Source organism: Psammomys obesus, unplaced genomic scaffold, assembly GCF_907164565.1.
Source record: "Psammomys obesus unplaced genomic scaffold, mPsaObe1.curated_primary_1811, whole genome shotgun sequence".
Classification (NCBI taxonomy): Eukaryota; Metazoa; Chordata; class Mammalia; order Rodentia; family Muridae; genus Psammomys; species Psammomys obesus.
The window spans coordinates 59,812,639-59,825,285 of NW_026585644.1; the positions used below are offsets into that span (position 1 = coordinate 59,812,639).

At 46.3% G+C, this 12,647-nt stretch overlaps 1 protein-coding gene across 2 annotated transcripts in view; it reads left to right on the forward strand.

The window, feature by feature from the left end:
* The window catches only part of Matn2 (matrilin 2), a 137,380-nt gene that overhangs the window by 118,077 nt on the left and 6,656 nt on the right, over positions 1-12,647 (forward strand). For both annotated transcript variants that reach the window (XM_055620125.1, XM_055620133.1), the window contains exons 11-14: positions 6,174-6,296; positions 7,579-7,701; positions 9,481-9,603; positions 11,739-12,152. In XM_055620125.1, coding sequence (XP_055476100.1) covers positions 6,174-6,296; positions 7,579-7,701; positions 9,481-9,603; positions 11,739-12,152 — 783 coding nt within the window. The remainder of the gene's footprint in view (positions 1-6,173; positions 6,297-7,578; positions 7,702-9,480; positions 9,604-11,738; positions 12,153-12,647) is intronic.

Here is a 12,647-nt window from a genome sequence, read left to right on the forward strand (position 1 = left end):
AAGAAGAAGAAGAAGAAGAAGAAGAAGAAGAAGAAGAAGAAGAAGAAAGAAGAAGAAGAAGAAGAAAGAAGAAGAAGAATAGTTCCACTGAATCTGGGCCCCACCCTTTTAACCACAACCAAACCTACCTCCAAATACCATCACATTAGGGATTAGCAGACCAGTCTATGAATTAGGAATTGAGGGACACAGTCTAGTGAGTAGCATGAATGAGGGAGGTGATTAACTTCATTTCCAAACATGGCAGTCCTCGGGTACACAACACATGAGCAGATGGTCTGGGCATTATCTCAGTTGGATGCGTCTCAGTTTCAGAAAAGGCTTCTACAGAGGCACCAGAGGGTCAGCTGCCCTCATTGTAAACCATCATGCTAGCTGTTGTCCTTGGGTATGTCACCTTCTTGGCAGACCACCACCACTATGGCCATCTCCCCTGGGGTCAGATGTGTTTTAATTATATGATGTATGGAATTCAGAACAGTGACAGTCTGTCACTGTTGCAGAAGTACACTGGACATACTACAATTCCTGCAACTCCCACCCGCAAGTATGACTCACCAGATATATAACTTAGATGTGGGAAGCATAGTCTGTCAGTGTACAAACCCCCAAACCTGAGCTATGCTGTGAACCCTCTAGCCATCTTGGCCACAGATGGCAGACCCCATTCACAATGAGGCTTTAATTAAAGATGTGACCTGCCTCCTCCTATGGGAATGGAAAAGAGAAAGGCATTTCTTTGAGTGGGAGTTTTTTTTTGCCCTGCTTCCTGAGATTTCTTGATTGGTAACTGAGTCTGACTCATCCCCTTCCCAGGGCAACTGAGAGTCTTAATATTTGCTTATGCACTAGTCTCATTTGCTTTTATTCTCTCGTGTTTGCCTGTGCTATGCCAGGTGCTGCAGTTTCCTGGGATGGGCCAAATTCAATTTCTGCCACAGCAGTGGTTAAGTTTCACTGGAAGAGATATTTAAGGTGTGTCAACCAGTCTGTGTAGTGACCATTGGGATGTGGACAGAACTGCCGCAAGAGCATGGAACAGGGAGTCCCAAGTCTTGGAAAGATGTCTAATCTGATGGCAGAGACTCAGTCAGGGGGGCTAGCCATAGATGCAACACCAGAGCCTCCCTGACATGGGCAGCAGCATGTGCAAGACCATGATCTGTTCTGGCCAAAGAAAGGTCAGTGCCAGAGGGAGCCACAGGAGCAGGTGGCACCTGTCACAGAGAGTGATGGGACACTCTCTGGAACCTACCTTGCCCCAACTATTAGTTTGTCTTCCAAGAGCCTTACCAGACTGATTAGCTCCATAATGCTTGGATGACCTGAAAACCCAGAGGGGATAGATCTGTCACCTACTGGGTCAGGACAGCTAAGACAAGTTGAATCTTCAAGTTAAGGAACCTTGACAAAGTCACTTCTGTTTGCCGGCAGTCAGTTTCCTCATCTCTAAGCCGGAATTGGACCAGCATACTTCCAAGGCCCTTTTTAGCCTCTATAGATAGTAAGCTTCTAACCAAGTACAGTCCTGACCGTGGCTCACACCACTTCCCCAGGCTGTCAAGTCAGAGATGGTGGCTGAGAGGAAGTGCTGAAGTGCATTCCCACAGCGGAGCATCATTGGCCCTGCAAGAAGCTGAGGCCAAGTTGGTTTCCAGAGTTTCCAGGGTTGGTAGGAAGCACTAGAGGCTGCTGGCAGGAAGTGAGCTCAGTGTACAGTTAGCATTCTTTCTTTTAAGGCATATGGTCCTTGGAACTCAGACACTCCCTGCATGCGGAGAGTAGAGAGTGTGACAAATGAAAAGTGTGTATCCTGCAGGGAAGAGCGGGGTCCCAGCTGACTGCTAGTACTCTACCCAGAGTTTTCTTTGGAGACATCCATGCAGATCCGTGATGTGAATTTAATTACCTCTGGTTTTAGAGTACGGAATTGAAAAAAAAAAAGTTTCCTTTTACGCAACAGGCCTTTCCTGGGCAATGATGTGCTAGGCAGCAATGTACTGGTGATAGAAGAAAATGGTAGGTAAGCTCCATGGGCTCTTGGTTATCAAGGCTCATATACACGGAGCCACACAGGGAGTGGACATGGATTCCCCCCTCAAAAAAAAAAAAATAACATACACAGATTGATACTGCCCAAAGGTGAGGCTCTGAAACCCGAGTTACAGAGAAGTGAGGAAAAGGAAGGAGGGGCTCAGAGGAGGAGACAGCTGGGAGAGGAAGGGCTGTATGAAGCCAGGAAAAGTGGGGTGGATGAGGCTGGAGGGTAGGTGTGCCAATCTTACTAAGGATTTCCTGTCTTACCATCATAAGAAAGTGCACTTAAACCCTGTCAGAGGACTGGCAAGAGCTCAAAACCTCAAGGTACTTGCTGCACATCTAGAGAAGCTGGGACCACTTCCCAGCACCTGTAAGGCAGCGCCAAACCATCTGCACCCCAGTTCCAGAGGGCCCTTCTTATTCAAACCACCACAATTACATAGGGAGGGTCCTCATTCTTTTCACAGCTGTGTAAGATTTCCTTGCATTTGGCCAGTCCCCTGTTTCTAGACACTGCGGTTGACTCTGACTGCTCACCCTTACAAACAGTGGTGTAGTCAGTAACCTGAGAGCACATGATACAAGAGTGTGTGCAGAAGGGAGGCCCTAGCTAAAGCTGCAGAGCGAAAGGCACATTCTGCCAGACATCCTTCATAGCCACACATGCCCTTTAGTACACTTGACTTTGGAAGCTGTCTGTTTTGCCTTTGGCAGTCATCTGCAGAAGCCTCCTGTGATTGACGCACAGTTACCCACTCTGCTCGGAATCAGATGCCCTGTGGGGAGTAGTGGAGGAAAAGATAATCTTGAAAAGTCTTCGCCTACTTTAAACGATGCACACAATAACAGTTACAGGAGACTGAGGAGCTGGGCTGGGCGCTGCTGACATGGCATATAGCCAAGGACATAGACATGACCCAATGGGCACAGGGCTTCTCCCTGGCTGCCCTGCCCTCTGATAAAGAAAGGCAGTGCTGTCTGACAGATGTGTGGTTGGGCCACTCTGACTTGGGAAGCTGCGGCTTAGTTGCCTGTGTCTCTATTGAGGAAGACCCTGTCTTCAAGAAGAAAGCTTGAACTGTAGCTAGCAGGCAGAACAGTGTGCTGGGAAGGTTCACTCTGGGTTAGGGCTTGGCAAGACTGGCCTGAGAACGCTTTTGATATTTTATTGCCTTGGAAAATGGAGTATTCTTATAAATTCATGGTGAAGGAGGAAAATGCTCCGCTCTGTGCCAGCCAACTGTCCATGCAATGTTTCATTTAATACTTTTAACTATGCAAGGGACTACTCCAGCCACAAGGAATGTTCTGCATTAATAATGAGTCCAGAATGTGCCCAGGGAAGTCACACTCAGAGCAATCCAAAGCACCCAGTTCTGTTTGGATCTCCTCTGCAGTTAAAATTCCATCTCATATCTTTTCCCCATTGTTCAAACATTCTGGCAGTGTTCCTACCCAAAGAAAGGCAAAATTCCCTTCATGTCTGAAATCTTAGCAGATGGTAATGCTGTATAGTTGGGAGAAGTCATGGGCTTCATTAGAGAGAGAGGGAGGGAAGGAGGGAGAAAGGAAGGAAGGAAGGTTTTAATCTGGTTCTTCCACTTATTAGCAAGTGATCTTGGTGAGCTGTAATTAACTTCCCTCAACTCTAGTCTCTCTTGCTGGTAAATGAGAATAACACTGGCTCCTTTAAGTAGCCCACAAGGTAGTTCTGAGGACATTCCTTCACTGAGAAATGCTACAATAATGCTTAACAAAAAAGAGTAGATGGGTTCTTCTGCACATACCTTTGACCACTCTGAGGCTGTTGGTGTTCCTGCTCAGGTGGAAAGTTATCCTGGGACTCAGGAGCCCAGGGACCACACAGTTCTGAAGTGGGATAGGGTTTCCTGAGACAGCTCAAAGAGGAAGCCTCCTTAGCAGAGGTAGTGAAGCCCTGAGGGAGGATATCCTGAGTGCTACAGTGTACCAGCTCAACTTCCAGCAGCTCCTAAGGGAGGGTGTCCCCAGCTGAGCTCAGGAGCTAAGAGCCTCAGCCCCACTCCATTTCTTCTCTCCTTGGCTTCTTCAATGAGAGAGAGTCACATCAGGCAACAAATCTCATAAAAAGATGAATTGGAGGGATGAATCCAGGGTGGCTGCCTTTCTTAGGAGAGGACAGCAGAGAATGAACTGGTGAAGTTTAAGTAGGATTTCTTAGGGGGCAGAGCATTCCAGGGTGAGATTTACAGGGTGAGGATTGGTGGGATTTCAAGTCCTGAGCTTGGGGGAGCTCAGGGATTGGTGGAATTTTTCTTGTAGGGTGGGGTCTGGGCAAGCTCCCATCTCAGGACTGTAAATGACAGTTACAGCCGAAGAAAATAACTTTTAAGGGGTGGGGTCTGGCTGCTGGAGCTCCTGAGGGGAGAGGGCTTGACACTTTCCTGCCTTGAGGGTTTACTAAGTTTACAAAGGGAGCTGGCAGGGGTGGGTCTGAATAGGGGACATATGTTCACCTTCTTTTGAAATTCTGTTCATTTTCTAAAGGCTGGCTTAGCCTTCAGGTGTGTATGGTTCTCATAAAATGTGACTGCCCCTGGTCCTCAGTTTCAAGCTTTGAACTGTCAGCCTGGTTTTCATAAGCACACACAAACCTCCTAGTTCCCAGAAGCCACCAAGCTCTATACATAGCAATGTCGTCTTTCAATAGCTTAGTCCAGTGACCTCAAGACTCATCCTTGACTCTGTCCTATCCAGTCTGAAGGAAGACTCTTCATTTCAATTGTTAGGAAGAACAGGAGTTGACACAAAATTACCCTTTAGCTGGACTTTATTAGAGAGCCTCATAACCACAGGCAGCTGTGATCAGGCCATGACATGGGAGAGCATTAGCAGACACAGCCTCACCAGAGTGGAGAAGCTGATGGGAGAGAACCCTGGATTCTAAGCAACAAAGAGCATTCTGATTCTTACAAGTTGTCAGTGGAGGTGGCCAGCCTCCACACCATGTGTGGCCTAGGGATCAGGGGTAGGGGGTAGGTTTGGTCACAGCTGCAAAGAGGGAAAGAAAGAACAAGCAGGCTTCAGGGAGGTGTGGCCTGAAAGGGGAGAAAGACAGCTAGAGGATCTGTGATCTAGCATTAGTCCGCCAGCAAACCTCACAGGCTCTACCTTCAAAGCAGCCAGTCTGACCACAGGGTCACCACTGTGTTGTGGGCCAGCAGGATCACTGCAGGAGGCTAGATCCACTTCCTGTGTTCGTTCCCTAACCTCACATCAGTCTGTGCTTACAGAATGCAGCCAGACTGGGGGTTCTACTAAAGTCCTGAGGCCTTCTTCCTCAGACATGTCCTGCCTATATTCCCCCGTGCCGTGTCCTGTCTACCCCCACCCTGCTGGGCTCTTTGCCTTTCCTGCAACATGATGAACATGCTCTTGCATCTGACCCTACAGATGCTCATCTTTCTTGTCCAGATACTCTTCCTCAGACACCAGCACTCACATCCACTCTGCTCCTTATCTGACACCATTAAGATCGCAAGCCCCAGCCCAGCAGCTGCCTTCTGTCCCTCTTGTGCTCTTTTTCTCCAAGACACTGCCCCCCCACAAGAAGTCATGCTTGTCTATGGTGCAGTCTTCCAGACCCCCACCTTCATATACTCCTGACACCCACTGCCAAATGCAAAGTCCCATAGAAGCAAAGAACGTTTTTGGTTTGTTTTTTTGTTTGTTTTACTGGTTGTTTCATCCTTAGTGGCTAGAACAATGCCTGACCCACTGTAAGAACTCACAACAAGTTTGCTAATTATCCAGCCTGGGCTACATAGGGATATCCTATCTCAAAAGAACCACAAAAAGCTTTGCTCCCTTTAAAGAAATGTGTGGATAGGCTAAGTGTTCTACATGCACATGGAGGCCCATAGGAAGCTTTTACATCTCTTTTTCTGTTCATCTTCCCCTGCGACACTCCATGTTTGCTTTATGTATGTGCTTTGTATACATTAAGAATTTTTGCTTGTAGATACTTTCTGTTCTGAAATGAACTGTGTGAGAAAAGACACTGTTTTAACTTAAGATGTGTGCAACGTCTTTTAGGAACCAAGTAGGTTACTAATCTATGAATAATTTTCTTCTATTTCTGTAATTCCAATCAGAACTGGACTCTTGTGCTTTGGGGGACCATGGTTGTGAACATTCATGTGTAAGCAGTGAAGACTCATTCACGTGTCAGTGTTTTGAGGGATACATCCTCCGAGATGATGGGAAGACCTGCAGAAGTAAGTTTGCTCAAGCTAGCCCATCTGGACATGCCTGAAATCCATGTCAGCCTCGGTGTGAGCTAATTACAATAGCTAGCATCACACAATCAAATGTTCTGTGGTATCCTGTATGGGATCCTGGAACAGAAAGGGTGCTGTGTGACAACAAAGTAACTATGTGTAACTATAAGCTTTAACTGTCAAGCTAGGTGTGCTGTTACAGGCTTTGCCTCCATTACTCAGGCGGCAGAGGAGGGTGGATTTCTGGATTCAAGTTTAGCCTAGTCTACATGGCAAGTTCTAGGCTGCCCTGCATAGTGAGACCCTTTCTCATTCACAATTCCATACTAAGCTGGGCCCTATAATTCTTGCTACTTAGAAGCTGAGGCAAGAGCATGGCAAATTCACAGATTTCCTGGGCTGTCGGCCATCCCCAACAACTTAGTGAGTCACTGTCTCAAAATAAAAAAATAAAAATGGGGGACTGGCTTAGTGATTGAAGCCACTTGCTGCCCTTCCAGAGGCTACGGATTCAGTTCCTAGCACCCATATCAGGCAGCTTACAGCTCCTGTAACTCCTGCTTCAGGGGATGTGATACCTTCTCCTGGCCTCTGCAAGCAACTGTACTCATGTATACATATCAATATACAGACACATAAATAAAAATTAAAAATAAATAAATTTTAAAAATGGGCTGGGGCTGGAGCTTAGCAGTAGAGCTCTTGCCAAGCACACCCAAGGCCCTGGGCTCGGTCCCTAATGCCCCAGTAACAGCAGTAACAAGCACGGAGGGGTGTGCAGATCTGCAGATGGTTCTCACCCCTGTGGGTCCTCCTCTTCTCAGACTTCTTGGAGCTCTTCCCAAAGAGCATTGAAGAAAAGATGAGTTCCTGGAACCATTACTATCAACCAGGATAGCTACGAGTCCACATGATTTTCCTAAATCATAGGTTATGCCAGGGACAAAAGCAAGATTAGACTTCAGTGCACCTGATTTAAACTGAAGCTTTCTCCTGTGTAAGCATACAATAACCACTTTGTACCAGAGGCCACATCTCAGACATTAGGCTGGACTGCATCCTGAGGCACTGAAGCCAGTGCTGGTGAGTGGTAATGGCCATGGCAGTAAGAATGTTTGAAGATTTAGGTCAACCTAGAGCCACCAAACTTCATCGCCAGCTCTCCCTTCCTACTCAAGTGGCACTTGAGTCCAGAGGCCAAGATGGATGGGTCTTCCGGAGGGTAGTCCATGTAGACTTTATGTGCATGCAGTGGTTGTAATCACGGCACTCTCCTCAGGGAAAGATGTCTGCCAGGCTGTGGACCATGGCTGCGAGCACCTCTGTATAAGCAGTGGTGAGTCGTACACCTGCAAGTGCCGGGAGGGATTCAGGCTGGCTGAAGATGGGAAGCGCTGCAGAAGTAAGTAGACCCGGCGGGCACAGATCTTCACTTCATCCTCACACTCTTCTTCTGTAGAACTTGTAACCATGCCACAAACTCAGATTCCAACCTTGGGTGCTCTCAAAGTGTTTCCATGGGATCAAGGCAGCCAACTGTGGGCTCTTCAGGAATTTCTCGGGGGTGGTCCTAAGCTGCCAGGCTCTTTGCAGCTGTTTCCCCCTAGTTCTGGCATGGCAGTTGAGTGAATGCACAGGGCCTAGTGTAGTGCCTAGCAAGTCGGTGGGCAAAAAAGAACCACTGGTAGCAACTGACTGCCAGGACTGAAAAAGATCATTTCAGTGATTTTTCTTCACAGACCACATATGTAAGGTGAAGGAAGGGTAGGTGAGGGGCTGGAGGGGAGGCTCTGTGGGGTTTGGAGAGGGGAAAACCAAAAACAAAACAAGAAAAGTGATCATTTGCTCCTTTAGATCAGGTTGCTCAGAACAGAGTTTTATTAGAAAGTGTGTTAGAAGGGACCTCAGTTGGTAGAGCACTTGCTGTGTGAGCATGAGGGCCTGAGTTTAATCCCAGTATCCATGTAAAAGTAAGCGTGCTAGAGCACACCTACCCCACCAGGGCGACAGGCAAATGGGGGAGGATCCTGGAGACTGGCTGGCCAGCCACTTTAGTTGAATTGGTGAGCTGCAGGTTCAGAAAGAGACCTTGTCTCAAAAAATAGATAGTGACTGAGGAAGGCACTCAACATTGACCTCTGACCTCCGCAAACACATACAAACATGCATGTGTGCACACAGACAGACTCAGGTCAGGATATTCCAGAAAAACAGATAACGGTGTTTATGTGGAGGAGGCATATGTATGTACATGCGTGGAAAAAAAGAACGAGAAATTGACTTCAAGGAATTGGCTCATGGAATGGTGGGTGCCTGTGAGGACGCTGTCTGCAGGGCAGGCTGGAAACCCAGGAGCTGGTGTCATAGCTGAAGAGTCTTCCTCTGGGAATTTCAGCCTCCTCTGAAGGCCAACTGACCGGAGGGGGTGGCCTGAGGCCTGAAACTGCCAGCCTCTGCACTATCTGGGCTCTAGCTTCACACTACAGTGCTTCTTTCATGGAGATCATGCTTCAGTCCTGTCCACATGTCTGCCTGAGCCATTTGTTCTATTTAGTTAACATATTTTATTGGTTGATACATTCAACAGTTGTGTACAAGACACTCTTGCTTTGCAATTTAATCTCTGAATTAAATCCCACAATTTTCCACCTCCTAGAGGGATCCATAGTTACAGATTCCAATTTCATGTAAGGCTTCTCCTTCTAAAGGGTATGCAGAAGCGCAAGGTTGTCACACAGCTAGAAAGTGAAGACTAGGGAGGAAGTGTGCCTGGTTGAACAGCCATGTATCCACTACTTCATTTATTCTCTAGCTATGCCCAGGGTGTTGTGAGGATTAAAGGGTCATTAACTATTTCAAGTTCAAATCACCTCACCCATGAGAAACGCTCATTAGACAACCAACATGGGATATATGGGATCTCTACTAAAAAAAAAAAATCAGAAACTAAAGCCATTCTAAAATCAAATGGCAAATCCATCTGAGTCAGGAGGTGCAAGGGAGTTCTGAGAGGAACTGCTCCTTGATCGTGGCCTACTCTAGCATGGACTGCAAAGAATATCACTTTAGCAAAGATGTGTTCTTTAAAATGGATGACTTCCTTAATCTCTCCTGGCATGCCTGTTCACATTAGCTTTTTTCTACAATAATGGGTTGTTTACCTCCCCACATTTTTCCCCAGGGAAAGATATCTGTAAATCAACCCACCATGGCTGTGAGCACATCTGTGTGAACAATGGAGATTTCTATGTGTGCAGGTGCTCAAAGGGGTTTGTTCTAGCTGAGGATGGAAGGCGCTGCAAGAGTAAGTGATCTGAACCAGCTCTGCTTCCATTTGGTTTTGGAGCAATTGCCTTTTGGAGCTTTTGCAGGCAGTAGACCCCTTGGCCTTTCTTCTCCCATAAACATAGATGTATACACAGCAGCAGCAGCAGCAGCAGCAGCAGCAGCAGCAGCAGCAGCAGCAACAGCAGCAGCCAGTTGATTGATAGTAAGCAGCAATGGCTGGTGTAGAGAGGGAGCGGCTGATGCATTATTCCAGTACCCTGACACCCTGCTGGAGAGCCACATGCATGGCACCTGCATCTTCTCTGATTTCCTTTTCATGATGAATCAATAGATTGAGTAAGGAGGACAAACATTTACTCAAGAAAAAGAACCCATGGGACTGGAAAGGTAGCTCAATGGTTAAGAGCACTAGCTGTTCTTTCAAAGGACCTGGATTCAATTCTCAGCGTCCATACGGCAGCTCACAGCTGTCTGTGGGTCCAGCTCCAGGATATCTGAAACATATACATGCAGGCAGAACACTCATACACATAAAACAAAATAAAAAATTTTAAAAAGAGAGAGAACCCAACCCTCAACTCCCTCCCCCCCACACACGTGACAGCACCCACATCAGCATTTTCTGCTGGACAGGCATAGATGTATTTTTGCACATGTATGTCTTTACTTGCTTTATTATTGTGCTTCACTTTGAAAGATTAGACAGCCACTTGATGTATATAAAAGAGACTATTATAATAACATACTGTAGACTATTTGAAATGAGCTCATTCATTTGGGATTGGCATAATTCCCTTATGCAGCCCTATATACAAAGTCTCTTGGCATCTAAATTGCCTATGTATTTTTATAAAGTTTTTCTTTTTACTGTCAACCATCTAAATTTCCCCAAAAATCTTTTTTTAAGTTACATTTTTTAGCTAGGCAGTGGTGGTGCATGCCTTTAATCCTAGTGCTCAGGAGGCAGAGGCAGGTGGATCTTTGTCAGTTCAAGGCCAGCCTGGTCTACAGAGTGAGTTCTGTAACAGCCAAGGCTACACAGAAACCCTGTCTCGAAAACCAAGAAGAAAAAGTTACATTGCTAATCTTAATAGGTCAATAGAGTACTTATAAGTATGCTACCAAATGGATGTTACTGGGTTCTTTCATTTTGTCAGTCATAATGCATTGAACACCTACTTTGTGCCAATCATCATGGGCACAGAAACAAACGACACATAGTATCTGCTGAGGAAGAATTCAGCCTAGGGGAGAAAGACACATGGATAAATAATTATCCCCCCACATGGGGCAGCATAGGGCACACTGGACTTAAGCAACATGGTTGTAGAGATCTGTGTTAGTCATTATCCCAATCCTGCTATGTCTACTGCCTTGCACAGAGCAGGTACTCAGGAAATCGATTTTGGTTGAATAGATGATGTCGGGGTATTCAGGGAGTAACTGACACAAGCTGGGTTACTGTCCAAGCTTCTTGGAAGAGACAATGGCTGAGGAGAAATTAAGCATATCCTCTACTGTGAGTCAAAATATCAGCACTTGTGGTGGCGCACACCTGTAATCCCAACACAGAGGCAGGCCTCATCTACAGAGTGAGTCCAGGACAGCCAAGGCTACACAGAGAAACTGTGTCTATGAGCCTCCGACAATGAAGCAAAAGGAACTACTTTGGTCTAGTTTGATCCATTGGTTCTCAGCCTGTGAGTCGCAAGCTCTTTGGGGGTTGATCGAGCCCTTCACAGGGTTAAAACCATAAGAAAACACAGATAATACATCATGATTCCTAACAGTAGTAAAATTAGTTATGAAGCAGCAACAAAAATAATGTTATGGTTGGGGGTCTGTGCAGCATTAGGAGGGCTGAGACCCACTCCTCTAATCCTAGTACTGTATAGACAGTAAAGGCCAGCTGCCAGTAATCAGCGTGTAGCGCTTAGGGAAATTGCTAGTGTTGATAATAAGTAACTCAAACACAAAAGGAAAACCTTATTTGTGATATTCCCCACTTGTCTGTCCTGTATACTAGCTGAAGACCAAAGATGGCTCTTCAAATTCACTTATGCCTCCTGCTGAAGCATGCCTTTTTATACTCTATAAACACGATCTCTGATTTATAACCATGTTACCTTTCCTTTCCTTTCCTTCCTACAGGATGCACTGAAGGTCCAGTTGACCTAGTCTTTGTGATTGATGGGTCCAAGAGCCTTGGAGAAGAGAATTTTGAGATTGTGAAGCATTTTGTAACTGGGATTATAGATTCCTTGGCAATTTCCCCCAAAGCTGCTCGTGTAGGCCTGCTGCAGTATTCCACGCAGGTCCGCACAGAATTTACTCTGAAGGACTTCAGCTCAGTCAAGGACATGAAGAAAGCTGTGGCACACATGAAATACATGGGCAAAGGCTCTATGACTGGCCTGGCCCTGAAACACATGTTTGAGAGAAGTTTTACACAAGTAGAAGGGGCCAGGCCGCTCTACACACGGGTGCCCCGAGTAGCCATTGTGTTCACGGACGGACGGGCTCAGGATGATGTCTCCGAGTGGGCCAGGAAAGCCAAGGCCAATGGTAAAATGGATTGGAGTTGCATTTATATTGCTCAAAGTTCAGGTCTCTTAAATTCACATCTAGCTTTAAGAGTCAGTGTTTGAACAACCACCATTAAAAATAGTCCTTGGAAATACTGCCACCTACAGGCTATAAATGGCATCCTGGAGATGCTATATAAAATGCTCCTCACAAGCATGACACCACATGCTTATCATGTCCCCTGAAACTGAAGTTGGATCTCCATATGGGTGCTGGGAATTAAACCCAGGACCTCTGGAAGAGCAGCCCGTGTTCCTAACCACTGAGCCATCACTACAGGCTCCCTAACACACTTTAAAAAGGAGGAGGAGGATTATTTCTCTTTCTAGCCCAGGCTAACCTGAAACACACTATGTAGCACAAAATGGCTTCAAAGTCATAGCCTCAGGCTCTCTAGTGCTGGGACTGCACTCATGAGCCACTGTGTGAATAGTTTTGGTCAAGCCTTTAAGGAACACTCTGAAGTCATGAAGT